The sequence below is a fragment of the Cryptomeria japonica genome, chromosome 3 (assembly GCF_030272615.1).
Source record: "Cryptomeria japonica chromosome 3, Sugi_1.0, whole genome shotgun sequence".
Lineage (NCBI taxonomy): Eukaryota > Viridiplantae > Streptophyta > Pinopsida > Cupressales > Cupressaceae > Cryptomeria > Cryptomeria japonica.
This window is the reverse complement of record NC_081407.1, coordinates 945,552,923-945,570,874: the sequence shown is the minus strand read 5'-3', so window position 1 is coordinate 945,570,874 and position 17,952 is coordinate 945,552,923. Positions and strand designations below refer to the sequence as shown.

The 17,952-nt window shown below is 36.3% G+C and overlaps 1 protein-coding gene across 2 annotated transcripts; it reads left to right on the top strand.

Annotated features, from left to right (window-relative positions):
• Positions 1-21: 21 nt before the first annotated feature.
• On the top strand, positions 22-16,279 carry LOC131038953 (uncharacterized). Of its 2 annotated transcripts, XM_057971566.2 has the most exons (5): positions 22-377; positions 479-757; positions 1,095-1,366; positions 11,739-11,803; positions 15,449-16,279. In XM_057971566.2, the coding sequence occupies exons 2-5, from the start codon at positions 576-578 to the stop codon at positions 15,800-15,802; spliced, it is 873 nt and encodes a 290-aa protein (XP_057827549.2). In that variant the 5' UTR covers positions 22-377; positions 479-575; the 3' UTR covers positions 15,803-16,279. The 2 variants fall into 2 exon arrangements, with proteins under 2 accessions (XP_057827549.2, XP_057827551.1); XM_057971568.2 differs by lacking the exon at positions 15,449-16,279 and adding an exon at positions 11,945-12,335 and having other exon boundaries at positions 41-757.
• Positions 16,280-17,952: the final 1,673 nt, after the last annotated feature.

Genomic DNA, 17,952 nt, shown 5'->3' with positions numbered 1-17,952 from the left:
GTAATTGTAACATGTTAGCTCACCTTTTTAAATGCTGCCTCCTTAAATGCAATTCATTCCTGCGATTTTCTATACACGTTCATGCTGCAATTTTCTCCTTGAAATTGAGATCACCCCATTCAGTTTTGCGATTTTTTTCCTTAAAATTGATTTCTTTATCAGTTGGCATTTCGAGCAAATTTATTAATGAGTACCGATGGCTCATCTGGTTTGAAAGAGAACAATGCAACTGCCAAAGAAAGAGAAACGTGAACAACATAAAGTGGATGAACTGCACATGACTCTGTCTTCTTTCTCCCCTTGTCACCTTCCAATGCCCAAAGAAAATTAAAAAGACAACATTTACCTCTCTTCTAATGGGGTCCTAAGTGGTGGAGGTGAGTGGGGGCAGGGCCGATTATATGTTTTAACTGAATACAGCCAACTTGAAAACTCCACTAAATCTAATCTCTGCATTTCTATTTGAATGCATACACAGATCTGTTTCTCAAGACTCCAAACACATTTGTAACCTGTATCATCCATACCCAGATTTGGAATCAATAAAGATTTTGCAAGTTGAGGATCAACCAAAAATGTGGAGAGTGAGTGTGTTAGGCTTATTTGTTGTACTGGTAGCTATGCAGATTTCATGTAGCAGTTCAGTGAAGTGTGATGGGAGACTCTGCAAGAGTGGAGAATGTGACGAGGATGGTCAATGCATTTGCAAACTTCCTGATCCTTCCACTATACTTGATGGAGATCGTCCATTTCTTGGGTAGGAACCCATTGTTTTTCTCTTTATTTTGTTTTATTGGTGAATGAATGGTTAAGGTCATCCCCTGGCTGCCAAATTTATTATGGAGTCACCAGCATAACTTGAACATTTGACCGCGAATGTGTCAGCCATCTTTGCCTACTGTTGAACCACAGTCCTTAGGACATTGCTTTTCTCTTTAGATTGCTATTGGAAGTAAGAGTTGCGGAGGGAAAAACAATTAAAATAGATCTGCCAAATTGGGTAATTTTATTTCTTGGGCCTATATAATGTGGTGGGCATAGCAATGTGGCATGGAGGACTTACATGATTGAAAACTGTGATGTTTGTGAGTTAGAGGCAAACATTGTGATGAGGAGCGGATCATGTGTGATGGAACAAATTCATTCTGGTGTGAGCATGGAGGTGTCTGTGAAGAAATCATCCAGGGAGAGAATTACACTTGCAAGTGTCCGCCAGGTTATATTGGAGAGCACTGTGAACATAGCGGGGTTCCTTGTGGAAGTATGTTTTGCTTTCATCGGGCAGAGTGTATCATTGAAGACCGTGAGTGTGCTTGTCCTCATAATTGGAGAGGAAGTGTTGATTGCGCCTTTCCTACTAAACCGAGTAAGTGATCTCTTTCCATGTGTATCAAGGACTATCATTAACAATGGCTAACTAACCATTAAAAATGGAATTGACGAGTGAGACAAGCACGTAGGTGCTCGGAAGGTTCAACCATTAATAAGTCTTCTGCTATTCAGAATGTTTTGGGGTGTTTTTACCAGAAATTTCACATAATAAGATTTCCCAGGAATTTCTGTACCATGCACCATTTCTATATGAATTGGTAAACTTCACTTGTTTTTCTATTATTAGGTATCAAAGACAGATATTTAATACAGCGATGCCCTGCGACTGGTTGTGGTTCTGTTTATTCTATCCAAGTGGATAGCTAACAGTTAGTAAGTTCACCATATATTCTTACTTAAGTTGATCGTAGGCAAAGTTTATGTAGATGTATACCTTTAGTTCTACCAGTGAAAACATGATAGGAATTGCAGTAAATCTTTTTTTTGTTAATCTGTTATTTCTCATGTCTACCACTAGTTACTGTTGGCCAGCAATATAATGTTATAACTAGCAGTTGCTCCAATCTGAGATTAGTTATGATAACTTATAAATGTAATCGGAAGACTCAGTACTTTGTAGTGATATATGTTAAAACTATAGACAATCAGCCCCTGGATGCAAGACAATTGGTTTCTGGATGCACCTTGTATTGGCGAGACCCAAGTTCTAATCATAGAGAATTCATTTTAAGTTGTGCATGATGATTAAGACAGATTTCAACTAGTAATCCCTCTGCAGCCTGCCTCATAATTAACGATTTTCAAAATGGGAATTGGTTGTCATATGTAGCCCAGTGCCAAAATTTGATATTTCACCCAAAGGATTGACATTTCAAAAGCCTTTCATAAGATAATTAAGGCCAGTCTGTAAATTCAACCACTAATTGCATGGATGGTAAGGTATTGGCAGAAATTGATTTTTCTGTACCTTAACCTTTTTCAACTTCCCTACTTTATTGACCCAATCACAGTTTCTGGCTACCTTTGCCCTATATGTATCAATGAACCCAATTCAACCCCCACTCCATTGACCCCCAATAAGATGATGTATTTCTTGAGTCTTTGGACAAACATGATGTTAACCATACATTGCGAGTTTAGATCATTAATTTCCAGGCCATGAAATTTGCATGGAACTTGATTCGTATTTTTGTCACTGCCATAAATATATCATTTTTAAAAAGCTACTAGTAGTTTGTGGCAATCGACTTATGATGCTAAGGTTTTAAACATACTTGTTCTTGAATTGTCAAAACTTGTGTGAGGAACAAATAGAGAAACTTGATAGGTTAAATCTGATACTAACAAAAATATTGTCTACACCTGAAAAAAGGGAAGGGAATCATATTGCTGCTAGAATAATTCTATTTAACTGTATTTCCTCTATTATTAACTAAGAACTATACCAGATTAGTAACATAATGCCTTCATGATAGAGGGGCTTCTCTTTTTCCTGCCCTCCTTTGGACAACTTTGAACTTTGTTATTGAATTATTAGACCGGAGTTGGTTATGAAATTGTCGACAAGATTACTGTCTCTAAGTGAAAATAAAGTATCTCACATATTCCAATAATCTTGAAAAAGACCAGGTTCACTGATCTATCCTTCTAAGCATCTGATCCCCAAGGCTTCCTTTGCTAACAAAGGTTCATTCTGATAAGCCTTTTTCTACACACATAGAATCTGTTGACAGATCTTTATTTTATTCAATATCTTTTGCTTTGCTTCACAGTGCATAATGAGGTTCCCCGCAAATAGAATTGCATCACATAGACTACATGTTTCTTAAAAGTCAGTACCATGTTCATGATTAGGAACTTCTGCAAAAGGCCTATTTGAAAAAACTAAATCTTTGAATGGATTGAATATAGATAGAATTTGAGATTAATAAAAGATAGCCTTCCTACATGAATTAAGCCATCAAAAGAAAATATTGTATCAGTCATTGATATCACCTACTAATCCTCGAACGTAGAATTATACAAGTGGTCAGATCATAAGAAGTGACCCCATTAATGAACCACACAAAGTCATTTATGAGAGTTGTGGAAAATCCTCCATAAAGAGTGTTCATATTCATAGCGTTGTCATCTTATGTGTTCCAAGATAGTGACCAATGTAATATAATACTTAACAGGCTTCCCCATTTAGCTGTGTCCTGCTTGAATGCACCATCACAACCCCCATAGTCTGAATGAACTTGCTCTGGAGATATCTACAAGTGCTGTTGCCACTCTGGAGACTGTCTTACTGTTAAATGCTTGAAGTTTTAGTTTATTGTTGCCATGCAAACCCACATAAGAACATATCACGCTGCATCTTGGTTCAATGCTGACACCATCTTTTGAGGGATAAACTTTTTCGCCACCACCAGTATAGCGGTCATTCCCAATGGCTTCTGCCATACCTCAATGTTATCCTTTTGTTCTATAGTCTATAGCACATCATGGTTAAGAGATCTTGAAGGACATCATAGTCTGCCTTCAGATCCTCTATATTGGTGTTATCCTCGCCAGCTTTTTTCATAGTTAATTGAGGGTCTAAATAGCAACCAAAACCTCCCAGCCATTCTGAAAAGGTACACACCACCTTTAATTGTAGAATTCTGCTTGATAAACATCTTACATATTTTACAGAATATTCAGGGGAACTAATATCTTGATTATATTCAGACATCACCTTTTGAGGGATAAATTTTTTCACGTCTGCCAGTATAGCAGCCATTTCCAATGGCTTCTACCATACATCAATGTTATCATTTTAGTTTTATTCTATAGTCTATAGCACAACTCAATTAAGAGAGCTTGAAGGACCTCATAGTTAATTGTGAGTCCAAATAGCAACCAAAACACCCCAGATGCTTCAAAAGGTACACACCACCTGCAATAGGAGAATTCTGCTTGACACACATCTACAAATTTTACAGAATATTCAGGGGAACTGGTATCAGTGTTTTCAGAATTTTGGACTCCATATGGACCACATAAATGCACAATTGTCATTGTACATTCTCCTATCCTTCATTTCCCTAAATATTTATGACAGTTTGCTGTTCTCTATAGGTTCAAGGGCTTACAAAACTTTTTTCCTTTCTGTGTGGCACTCTTCAATTAGCTAAGGATCAGAGATTCTTGGGGCTTTGTTTTTGAGGAATCATACTAAAGTAAGAGCCATGGTAAGTTGACAAGCAACTTAATCGAGATTCTCAAGTTAAAATTTCTCTGTGGAAAATATTATTATCTCAGATTAAATGCATAACACAGACATGGAAGCAGAAACTTTAGTTAGACCTTCCTACCTCAATTGTTTGGGTGATTAAGCATCTTAGAATACTATTTTCTTTTTAATCTGAAAGGAACTACAACTCAATTCTAAATCACATTTTCTCATGAATTCAACATCAATGTTAATGCAATGTAAAATAGATTCTTACGATTATCTAATTTATCAAATTCTGTATATGGAATAAGACACAGCAATTTAACATGTGTAATGCATCGAAAGGAAAAAGAAGTCCGATCTGTAATTAGCATATATATCCATTGCACTATTCAACATGGATTTACCATATTTATATGTTGTTCCAAAGTTTTATACTATTGAAACAACATTCAAAAGATAAAACATGATGTTTTCTCCAGCCCTTCAAGCTTCCATCTACATCTTACATTTGATAATTTAATTCTACACATGTTACATACATTGTATATCATGTTACTAACTCTCATATATGCTACTACCAATCATTTGATTTCTTTACAATTCCATAAAACAATAGTCCATTTCCTTTAACTTTGTATAGGATTGAATTCAACTTGTAATTGTTGTTGGAAAAAAGTGTTATGTTTGTGCTCATGTATTCATCTGATTTCTTATACATTCTTAAACGTTTGGGATAGAAAATTAATTGCAATCAATAGAAGTATGTAACAAATAAATGAAATACACTAATAAAAGAGATATCTGATAGACACAAGAAGTTACCCTGAAGAAACCCAATGCGGGAAACTCCAGCATGGTGAAGCTATGCTTCCTGATATCCACTATATTCTTTGCATTTTAACAAGCTTACTGTCTTCTCCAGGCCTTAAGTAACATCATCATCAATCAATAACATCCCAATACTTAATTTCCATACTCCATCTCGGCTGTGTACTCTTCACAAATCAGTGTTAACCATGTAGATCAATTGCCTTGCAATTCTTTGCTTTCTTGAACCCTGTAGGTAGAGCATGCATTGGGCTCAAACAAGAAGCCCAAAAGTTAGGAATCTAAAGATCAGCCATCTCCCTATTGTTTGCTTTTGCCATGCATTATGGTCAGGAAAAATGGCTGCTTAGAGAACCGAAGGTTGTGAAACCGCCCCTTAATTGCAAAATCTCCACTTTAAGTAGTTGTTAAACTGCCACTAAGAGAAATTGCAGTTACATAACCACCACCTATGTAAAAATATTTTATAATTTGCAGAGGCCATGACTTTTCGTACGGATTTGAAATGAGCTTCCATTATTTCACATATGCAATAAAAATTCATTTTACATATTTCCCATATGTTTTTTCTGTATCTAAAAGTTGAAATGTATGATGTCATAACATGTCACAAATAACTTTTTACTCTCATTCACAGTCAACTAACTCAACTGACTAATTTGATGTTCATGGTCCAATTTCAGATCAGGCATCACCACTTTTAAAGTTTTTGGTCCCATAAAATCTCTAAAATTGAAATATATGGACTATATTCTCAAATGGGCTACTTGTTTTTCATCAACTCTCTTAGAAAGACAATGCTTCTCTCTTGGAATTTTTTGTTCCAACTTGCACTTTACAGGATCAAATAGGTCTTAGAGTCCTTGATTGCTTCAAATATCTGCTCACAAACCCTCTTGCACTCTTGGGTGTGTTGTTCCTTCTGTTAGCCGTCTCTTTGTCACTCTTGGTTCCTTGCCTTTGCTATTGGCTATTCCTCTTAGCCCCTTTTTCTGTGATACAAATTCTTGTAGGATGGGGTGAAGCTCTCTCTTGGGAGATGCTTGCTAGAACTTTCTTTTGGTTCACATTATTTAAACAAGTGAAGAAAGCATTTAACATCACATAAGTAAATTACAACAAATCATCACTTCTACAAAGTTGCTCCTATCTTGAGTCTTACAATTTAATGTTTACAACAACAGTAAATGCAACATACATGGAATGAAAATACATTTGCTATGCTAAAGCTGCCCCTATCTTGCAACTCAAAATTTGCATCACCAATAAATTTAATATACTATCATGAAATGTCTTCAATGAATTAATATGAATTCCAATAATGTACCCTTCAAATTAACAGCTTTCTTTTGAAGTACTAATCGCTGTGATTTTCACTCTTCGGTATGAATGACACACTGCCATGCTACTTATTCACCAGTTCCCATTGTGAAAGAACTCTTAGGCTAATGAGCACACTTCTAGATGCCCACCAACGTAATTTAAACAACTGCTTTCTTACCAAAATCAGTTTTTGAAAACCTCCTGCGAACTTATTCCCGGTGCTTACAAAAATTAAAAACTCCATTCTACACTCTTGCTATAGCTATTACAACTTCTTGTGTCCATACCAAAACTATCATAGGAATCCTACAATGTCTCTGATGATGAAATCAGGCCTATCCTCCCCGCTACAACATTGCAATCTCCGGATGTATTCTACAACAACGATGAGTAAATATACATGCTACAATTGATTTCATTTTAAATGTATTTGAACTTGTATGGAGAAATCTGAAACTATCTTGCTGCCACCTCTGTAATGCTTTGGGCTGCAATCTTTACTAAGAATGCTCTCACAACATAGAGTGCCTCTTCTCACCTATCTTGTCATGTGCTTCAAGTGGTAAAGAAATTATGCATGATTTGCATACTAACATGAACATGTGGGAATGCAGAAAATGTTACAGCCTCTTTAATGAAATGGGCTGCCCATATTTGTGCCTCTCAAATAGATCGGGTGGCTGCTTCATATTCGCCCTTGACAGGTTATATTCCTCCTTGCTTATTGGACTTAAAAAAATGAAACACAATAAACAATGTGGAGGTGCTTCTCAACATGATTGTTACACATTCATATTCATGTCCATCAACAAGTTGTCTCTGCAAATATTCTATCCACGAAACCAAAAATGACCTTTTACCATCACCCACTTAAAACAGAGATGAGGACTTCTCTATGGGCTGCTCCCTCTTGATGGCTTCTTCCTTCAACAGCTTTGCTTCTTCGTTTTCACCCCCTGGATAGTAGGTGCTTGGAGAACTTTGTCTTTCTCACTTGCAGACGCCTCTTACTTTTTGAAATGCTCAGAGTTGCAGCTATTTAGGGGGAGTTGACGATGAAGTTTCCAATGTTTTGCCTGACATTGCCCAATCATATTTATAAGTGCAATAATTCTTTCCCCTATCTTTTGATAATCTTTATTTCTTCTTTAGCTTCTCATACCAATTTGAAAAGTGGGATTTACAATCTGCAACATTTTGCTTCCTAAACGTTGATCTCTTCTTTATCTAGGAGAGTGGTGTAAACAATTTTCCCTCTATTTTTAAAGTATTTAGGATTCTTGACGATGGATAGCTTCTTATAACAGAATTAAAATGGTTACTTATTGCATAAAATGAACATGGATAAGCATACCAACATTCTTGTGCCATATGTCCTATCTTTTGACAATTAAAGAAAACAATGGAAGATTTGTCTCTTGGATACCTTGTTGGACTGCCCTTTTGCTTACTTGTACAAGTTTGACGAAGTGGTAATATTCTACCTCCTTTTGGATGTTCTCTCTTTGGAAATGCTATGCATTTTTCTTTGAAGCTTTTTCCTTTATTGAAAGACTTCTCTTTTCTTGTATCCAACTCGCATTCACCCACATGGTCATGAAGTAATGAGTACTTTCCCCTTCTTCATGAAGTTGCTGTCCTCCTCTTGGAGACTTTTCTTTGGCCTTTTGAATTAGTGTAATGCTACTTTCCTTTTCATTAGAAACCTGCTCACTATTAAGAGTCCGGTAACATGATACTCTATAAATTTGTAAATAACCCTGATTAATCAGGCCTTACTATATTTTCCATACCGTTTCCCAAGTTTTGAAAAATTGGTTTTGAAATGTTGTTATAAATACCTATCCTTTTTTCACTCATTTTTAACTTAAGTGCAGAAAAAATAAAGCATGGAAAGACTGGAAAGTTTCAATTTAGGGTTAAGGCTAGGGTATTTAATTATTTTTTAAAGTTCTAAATTGAATAGATTTGTTTGAGAGTTAAATTTTAAATGTTAATAAGGGTTTTTCTTTGGATTTATAGCTTTCTGAGGGTTTAGGTTAAAAACATGGGGTGATGAGATCTATGATGATAGCCCTTACTATTTTAGGACCAGCCTTTCGTTTTTCAAATTTACCCTCTTAGATTAAAGTAAAATAGTTTTCTTTTAAACCATTCTTCTTTTATAATTAGATTTCTTTTTTGCATGTACTGTGTTTATTTCTAATGAGTTTTTTTTATTATAAAAGCCAGGTAATTTAATTCCATTTTACAGTTTTGCCATGCCATGTCAATGCCCTGAAAATGGAATGCCATTATGGTTTAGAAATTTCAATTGCTCATAAGTATTCACAGAAAGAATGATGCTATTTTTGTTGAGCTATTGGCATGAGCTCTTCATCTTTGCAAGCTAATCTTGCGTCATCTGTTTTGAAGTTTTCTTAAACTTCATAGCCTTTAACATATCCCAAACATGCATATTGAGTTCTTTCCTCAACCTTTATGTGGTCTTTTATTCCTTGGCCACTCTTGCCAAACCCTTTTCCACCACAATCTATTTTAAATAACAACTTACATCCAATTTGCATGGTATGCTTCTCAAAACTACAAAAGGGCACATATATATCTTGATTGAAAGAAGTGTATGGTGAAGTTCTTATTGTGCACACACTAATCATAACTTTGGCATGTTTGTTCGAGGATGGTCTTCTTTGCTTGTGAGACTCTTATGTCCGCAACATTCCTTCACCATCATCTTGAAACTCTGTCAACATCTCTTCTTTCATGATCAAGTCTTGTTACAACTTGTCAACGATGTCCATGAGTAAATCTCCACGGCTTGTCAGTCCAAATTGTAACTCTTTATTTTCATCGAGTGTTACAAGATCTTTCTCAAATCTTTATTTTCGATTTGAATTTTCTGGAAAATCTCTTCAAGCTTTTGAAGTCTTTCTATCTTCAAGACTGCCAATGGTTGAATTTGCATAGCAGCAAAAATTGTTCATGGGAATAAATTGACAAACCAAAGATAAAGAATACTCACAAAATTGTGATTTAATTGGGAGAAAATTAGGTTAGGGCTATTTTGGAAAAAAAAGGGAAAGAAAACAGGGTTAGCATTTTGGGGCAAAATTTAAAAAACCAAGAATTTGTTTTGCTGAAAAAAACAGTTAACTTGTCAAAATTGGTCAAACGTGTCAATAAACATGATTCAGACGAGTTAATGTTGTTTTCTTTGTGATTTATCAGGTGAAATTTGTCAAAAAAACTGATTCAGCCGAGTAAATGGTGAAAATTGTGATTTTCGCAGTAAAAAAAGATCACTCTACTGACCGTTTCAGGATTAATTGTGATTGACAGTGATTTTTGACAGTTTTTGCTTCTATGGTTTGATACTTTGAAGTATGCAACCAAGATCTTGCACTTTTCTTGTCAATGAATCAATATGGAAGCAGATTACACAAATCTAAATTTGCGTTAGCAAATCCTTTCAAGAAACAAGGAAACCTACTCTAATATCATTTGATCGGCAATCGATGTGGATATTCAATTGCATGACTCATCAGAATATATACAAATGTTTTTCCAAATTTCTGGCATAGGGGGACAGGATTTTTGGGGTGGCAAAAATTCCCTGGATATATATATATATATAATTTGCACAAATAGAGAATTAAGAATGCAAATGACTCAATACAATTGTCAAGTCATAAATGCTAAAGAGAATTAAGGTTACTTGTAATTGCACAAACTTAAACAGAAAATTTAGAACACGGCTGCTTATTGATAACTTGATGTCAATTGTCAAATCAAATCATAAATGTAAACTAAATCAAAATGGTTTATATATCAGTAGCATTTGGAAAAATTCCAGGGAAAAAATAAACATTTTTCCTCTAGCGTAGTAAAAAGAATCTTTATTTTTTGTTTTCTAAACCAAGAGTGAAGGTCTGAGTATGGCAGCCCCGAGCATAGTGCATTCCCTGTTGCAATTCAGGGCAAGATTGAGAAGTAAAGTCCCCTGCCACCAAGCCAATTTAAGGCACTTTTGAGGCCACATAAACTTTCATGATGCATGCCATTTTCGGGTGTCAATGCGAGCTCCCCATAAAGGATGAGTTTTAAATTTTTTCTCTTATATACTTTATTATTGGTTTTTGTATAGTGATGTCAGGGATGGCAGGCCGTCCCCAAAATTTATGCAGAAGGAGGTGTCCTAGGGAACGTCCCCCAGTGTGGGGAGATGTCTTGGCCACATTCCCTGGAATAGATGGGAAACAGGGAGGGGACTTTTTTTCTCCGTCTCCCAAATGTCCACAGGCATGAGAATGTGGGCAAAACCCAGCAATGCATCCTTGGGGTGCACTGTTATATACTCAATTGTTGACTTCAGCCATTCTTTTCTCTAAAGAATGGACAAATCCTTAATTGTGCTTGGGAAGTGCTTTTGAGATTAGCTTCTCAACTATTATAGTACTCACAGTATTCTATCATGCCCCTCTTACATTGTAGAAAATAGGATTTGATTATCAAATTCCCAACTTCCTGAGCATATATCTGTATAAGGACATTCCAGAGTTATAATTTTAATGGATTTGTGCTTCGCAGATCATGTGTGCAAACTGCTTGCACGTTGTATAGCTTTTGAAATTCCTTTGGGCTTGAATTTATTGTACTTTTCAGCGAGCTTTAAACACATAGACTCATTGTGCTATAAGCCTGTAGGTGCTTACTCTTAGGTACAGCCACACTGATTTTCATATTAACTGCTTTTTATATTTGAACGTGACAATATTTTTTATTCCATGTATAAATTTCAAAGTTGCATGAACAGATAAACCAAGAAAATAAATTTTCATCTTCAACCTGCATTTCAGAATAATAAAAATTATTTTTTCTCTTTTCTCTACAAGCTTTGTAGTAGAGGCTTTAAATAAGTTTACCTCTACTTGTATGGTGTAGTGATTGTAAATGACGTGTGTATGCATTACAGATTGAGTGATCTTATAGTGGTAATCATTCTTGGGTTTTGAAAATTCTGATTCCCCTAACTTCTTTATTTTCTGTTATACAGAACATTCCCTTAATGATACGACACCTAACTTTGAAGGCACTCACAATGGAGGTGGGGGGAATGAGGTATGCATTACGAGTCCAAAACAATTTGACTTCTTTTATATTTCCTATTAAGTAGAAGTAAAAGTATTACAGATTTGCAAATGGTGCTTTGGATTGTCATAGCAATAAATCATGATACTAACATGTTTGCTGTACCTACAGTGGTTTGTCCCACTTGTTTCTGTAGTGGTTGGTGTGGGAGTTTTGGGTAGTGTTGTTTCTTGGACCAAAACATACCACAGGAAGAGAGAAGCAGAAGCCACTAAATTCCAGCAGCTAAGTCAGGCTCAAATTGAAGCATGTTTAGATACTGATGATGAAGATGACAACAACAATTTAATGGCACCTCAATCTCACTAGTTTAACCATTAACCTGCATTCCCTTCCTTTCATTTAGAGTAATTAAATAGGAAACCTGTATAAGGAATCACAATAAGTTGTAAACATTCTTAATTTTTGTATGTAGGATCCAAATGTGTAATGGAAGTATACCCCTCATATCTAACACGAAATGGCTATGCTACTGCTATGTCAAGCAGCCCTTGAAGATGCATGTCTTTAAGTTTCTAGGAAAAACAAAGTAGAACCTAAAGCTTTCTATGAAATGAACTGAAATGTTGTCTAACAATATTCAAATATAATGAAGATATATTTGAGTTCCAGTGAAAGAATGAAAATGCTGACAAGTGCAATGAACAGAAATATACTTTTACTTTTATATATGCTTGTTGTGACGTTTTCACACATCGCCCCATTTAAATGGGGACCCCCTCTTTTCGCTTTTGTTTTGCCTGTTCTTCTCTCTGCTTTTAGGGTTTTGAATGAGTGAGTGAGTTGTCTGGGCTAGGGCTAAGCCTTAGGGGTTTCTTTTGGATATTTTTCAAGCTGAGTCCAGTCAAATTTTGAAAGTTATTAAGCGTCCTTCCGAGGGTTGATTATTGAAGTAAGATAAGTATGTCTCAGGTTAGGTCTAGTCAGGGTTTTTTGGGAAAATTCAAATTTTGTCTAAGTATTAGCATTTTGAAGATGAAATTGTATATTCTTGCTTAGGTAAATTTTGATCAGATTTCGGAGGCAAGATGATGCCTGAAACACAAAAAGTGCTCCCGTCCCTCACTGAAGGACCATGCCACTTTTTCAAGATAACTGATTCCTAGCCTTGAAGATGACCTAACTCTGCCTTGTGAAGTGATTGGGGACCTAAATTTTGAATATTTTAGCCAGAAAGGACAAAAGTTCTCCCGTCCCTCTCCAAGGGACCAGAGCACAAATGTTATTTTATGCATATTTGTCACTGACTTTTCTATTTTGTTTTGTGCAGGGTCTTCCGGAATGATAATTGGACATGACTTGATACTTTTGAAGATTTTGAAGGCACAAAAATGGTGAATTTTGAAGGTTGAAGGAAAAAGTGGTCCCATCCCTCTCCAAGGGACCAAGGCAAAAGTGCTCCCGTCCTTCACTGAAAGACAAAGGCGAAAAGACTTATTGGAGCCATTCCTGGCCTTGTTTGGTCACATTGAAAAATCAAAGGCATAGTGAAGGACGAAATGAACATGATAAAGCACCCAAACTTGATTGAAAGCAAAGAAATGATGAAGTTTTTGCCTAGAAGGTAAAAAGTGCTCCCGTCCCTCACTGAAGGACCATAGCACTTTTCTTTATATGCACAATTTTAGACCTTTATTGGACATTAACTTCTAATCATAGCATGAAGTAAGATGAAATCTTCTCTAGCAAAGGAATTTCGAGGTGAAAAGTGAGACAATTTGGCTTAGAATGCAAAAAGTGCTCCCGTCCCTCACTGAAGGACCGTGCCACTTTTTTCAAATTTGCACTATCTTTGCAAGGTTAAGGTGATTTTATGATTTGAAGAGGTTAAGGGAAGCATCTTTTGTCCATTAAATATAATTTAAGCAGTCTACAAAGGAGAAAATCAACCCAAATGACAAAAAGTGCTCCCGTCCCTCACTGAAGGACCGTGCCACTTTTTCAAGTTTCTCTTCATTGTTCGATATTTCATGATAAAACTTGACTTGGATGGGAAAGACGAATGATGTTTTATGCCTTGGACGCAATTGAGAGGTTTAAAGAGCAAAAAGTATGCCAAAATGACAAAAAGTGATCCCGTGCCTCACCAAGGGACCAAGACAAAGTGCTCCCGTCCCTCACTGAAGGACCATCCCACTTTTCTAAAAATACAAATTTCTTGCAAAGGCAAGGCAAGTTGCGTGATTGAAATGAATGAGAGAAGGCAAGATTCATCCATTGAAGATAATTTCGAAGGCTAGCAAAGGACAGATAAGCTTGTAATTGCAAAAGTGCTCCCGTCCCTCACTGAAGGACCATGCCACTTAATATGTTATCTTCCCTTTCTCACCAATTTTGGACAAATTGAGACCAAGGCGCAAGTTTGAAAAAGTGTTTAAAATGCCTTGAAGTTGAATTGAGATGCGAGAGTTGCAAATTTTGACGACAACCGGCAAAAGTGCTCCTGTCCCTCACTGAAGGACCGTGCCACTTTTTCCAAATATGATCATTTACCTTGCATTCTGAAATGATATTTTTTACCAAGGCTCAAGATGGTGTGAAATGTGATATTCTACGCCTTGAGGGTAAATTGAAGATTAATATGATCAAGAATTCATGCAATGGACTCAAAAGTGCTCCCGTCCCTCACTGAAGGACCGTCCCACTTTTTTATGAAACAACAAATTCCCTCCGAGATTATGCCAAGGCAAAGTTGTGTGAGATGGTAAGGATCCTCTAAAACATGGTGAACAAAGGTTTGACTTCAAAAAATTGAGAATCCTAGCCTAAAAATGAAAAAGTGCTCCTGTCCCTCTCCAAGGGACCAGAGCGCTTAACATGTGCATCCTTTATTTTTGCCATATCCCAACGTTGACATCCTCCAAATCGCATGAAATGCCAAAATCATCAACTTCGAAATAAAAAAAGAATTAATTAAATTGGCATTTAAAAGCGCATAGCATTTAATAAATTAATTTTGAGCCTCAAAAAATCGATTTTTTATTATTAAGGCATTTAAAATTAATTTTTGTGAAATTAAAATTAAAATTGAAAAAGGAGCGCTTGAGGTATTATTTTTATCCATTTTATTAGGTCGGCCTCTTGTTTTTGCAAATTTATTTATTTTTTGGCCTATTTTGCCAAGTCGGCCTATGGGGAGATGAAATGGTGAGCGCCCTATATAATGGGGGTATTTTGAGCAATTTTAATCATCATTCATTCATTATTTCAAGTGCGATTTGAGGAGCAAGGAAGGAGGTGCGAAATCTGGTTTAGTTGGAGCGAATTATCCTAAGTGTTAAAGGCTTAAGGTGGTGGAGTTGATGCTTGAGAAGATTAAAGGAGGCGCATTTTGCTAAAGGAAGGACTTCAATCTACATTTCGCCTAGCCAAAATTCACCTTATTTTTGCATCATTTTTTAGAATTAATTCTCAAGTGGAGGTATGGCGAGATCATCCTAGTCCCAATGTTGAAATTGTGAATTTTGAACTTCAAGTTTTTGAAAATTGCGTAGTTATTAGGAAATGATAACTCAAGATTTATCATGAAGTTTCCTAATTAAAATCTTAAATCTTCCTTTTGAATCCTAATTTCTACACTTCAAGATATATTATTAATTGTGAAATGTTGTGTAGGTATCAAGATGGCGACTCCCAAGCTCGAAAGATCTACAAGTCGGAAGACTCTCCTTAAGGAAAATCAAGCCAGATCAAGGACGGTCTCCTCCAAGAAGATCAAGCAAGGACAAGGGCGACCTCCTCCAGCCTAGCATCGACAAGGACGACCTTCTTCGATCCAACATCGACAAGGATGGCTTTCTTCGAACTAACATCATCAAGGGCTACCTCTTCCAATCCAGCATTCCAAGACGAGGTACATCAACATCCTGCAAATCAGAGACAAAAGAAGTCAGAGCAAAGGGTTCGTTGAAGAAACAGATAGTTCCAGATGAATTAATTAAAGCTAGCTTCTCAACAACATCAAGTTGAATATCTACCAAGTTACAAGTGTCAGACGAGGTGGCATCCTAGTCATCACTTCTCCAGTCAGATTGGTCCACCTCAGCATGTCCAGATTCAATGTACCTAACTCATGGAAGGTGGCACAAACTTCGATGTACCTACCCCGGCTATCCATTGGTGGAATTTTCCAGAGAGGACATGTGTCCAAGCAATACAATTATTTCATTGGTCGAGCATTAAATGTTATGTAATGGTTGTAACAAACCCTAATTAGGGTTTTCATTATTGAATCTTGGCCATTGATCTCAAATTGATCTTAGCCATCGAATTGTATTGTGGGCACTATATAAGCCCCGACTCTTCATTTTGTAAAGGGAATAGATATAGAAGCAGTTAATAGAAGAGAGTTAGTGAATAGAGAGTAGTTAGAAGGTGATTAGCTAGTTGATAGAATAGCAATTAGAGTAGAGAGAGAAGGCAAAGATTGTTGCCAAGATGTTGTTCTAAAAGACTTGTAACTTCATTGAAGAAATGGTGAAATTTATGGGTCGATTCGACAATTTGCATGGTCTTTATACTTCTTATATTTGATTTCATGTTATTAGATGAATGGAAGAAATGTGCTTGATTGATGGTGGAATTCGTATATCCATACTACTGGCAGTTTGTTGATTGCAGACTTGCCTTGTGTAGTCAACTGGAATCATTCAGCTTAAGCTTAACTTCAGTTGTCGCTTCTTCATTGATATGCATCAACCTGATGGTGTCTATGCCTGCAGTGATGATTTGAACATCATAAAGCTTTCCTTCGAAGATCGCACTAACCTTGTGGAGATGGTCCAGCGATGTCAAAACAAGACTTAGTTAGAATTTCATCAAAGATCATTCATTGCTCCTACATTCTTAGTGTTAGGATTAGATCCTTTCCTCGCCCTCATCTTTTTTCCTTTTTTTAAATCAAAGCTAGTAAGAGCCTGTGTTCCAGCAATATTCAAAGCAGATCAAACATTCAATCATCAAATGTAAGTCCCCTTGTGATTCCAGCAAATCACATCATACCACAGAGAGCTTATCCACACGTAGAGATCCTACAACGAAGAACCTTGGAGTCAGCCTGATTGATCCTTTTTTGCAATATCTTCAGCAATCAGAGGCTTTATTCAAGAGAGGATAAGGTACCCTTAGGTATTTTATTCTGTGTTTGATAGTGTACAAAATACACGTCAACAAAATTGGCGCTAGAAGGAGGGCTTGAACAGTTGGACTTCGAAATTTTATCAATTCATGTTTACAGGAGTAATCTCAAGACTTTTTGCACCACCCTCCAGCGCTCAACAGAATTGAAGCAAAAGAAAGGTGAGCGAACACGAACTCTTGAATCCAAGGAAGATCAGTGGAAAGCCTTTTCAACACTTGACGGAAGTGGTACAAAGAAGGAAGGTGATCGCTGGACCGTCAGTTGGACTTACGCAAGAAGGAATCAAGCTAGAACCAATTGAACGTTCAAGTTGAATTTGAGATATTCAAGATCTCTCTTAAACCAGAAAATCCAAAAAAAGTGAAAAACAGAAAATCCAAAAAAAGTGAAAAATAGAAAATCCAAAAAAAATCAAAAAATCAAAAAATCAAAAAGAAAAGATTTCTCAATGGAGCGGCAACAGTTTCAGGAGAAGCAACAAGTTGATTTTCCTGAACTTTGGTGGAGATTAGATACACAACTTTATCCACGTAGATTGTTTGAGTTTGCAAAGCCAGGACAATGTCGAGTCCACGAGACAGAGGAACCTTGGAGTCATCCTGATTGATCCTTTTTCGCGACATCTTCAGCAATCAGAGGCTTTATTCAAGAGAGGATAAGGTACCCTTAGGTATTTTATTCTGTGTTTGATAGTGTACAAAATACACGTCAACAATGCTCCACATGGTAACTAGAATAAAACCTTTATGCAAGTAACAAAGTCCATTTTGTATCAAGAGTATGAACTTGTGCCAAATTGCTTAATTTGTCAAGTTAATTCTCTTTACAAGAAGCACTCAACTTTGTTACTACAAGTGCTATGAGAGCAATTATTGTACGATAAAATTGAGATTGAGACTTACATTCAAATGCTAAATAGAGGAGTTATAGACAGTGTCTTAATCATATTTTCACTACAAACCTAAAAAATTCATCATGT

What these genes read in the sequence shown, in the direction of transcription:
- LOC131038953 (XM_057971566.2), top strand. Translation starts at nt 576, where the DNA reads ATGTGGAGAGTGAGTGTGTTAGGCTTATTTGTTGTACTGGTAGCTATG. An exon ending in GGAGATCGTCCATTTCTTGG is followed by an intron (nt 758 to 1,094) that starts GTAGGAACCCAT and finishes TTTGTGAGTTAG; the next exon opens with AGGCAAACATTGTGATGAGG. An exon ending in ATGGAGGTGGGGGGAATGAG is followed by an intron (nt 11,804 to 15,448) that starts GTATGCATTACG and finishes AATGTTGTGTAG; the next exon opens with GTATCAAGATGGCGACTCCC.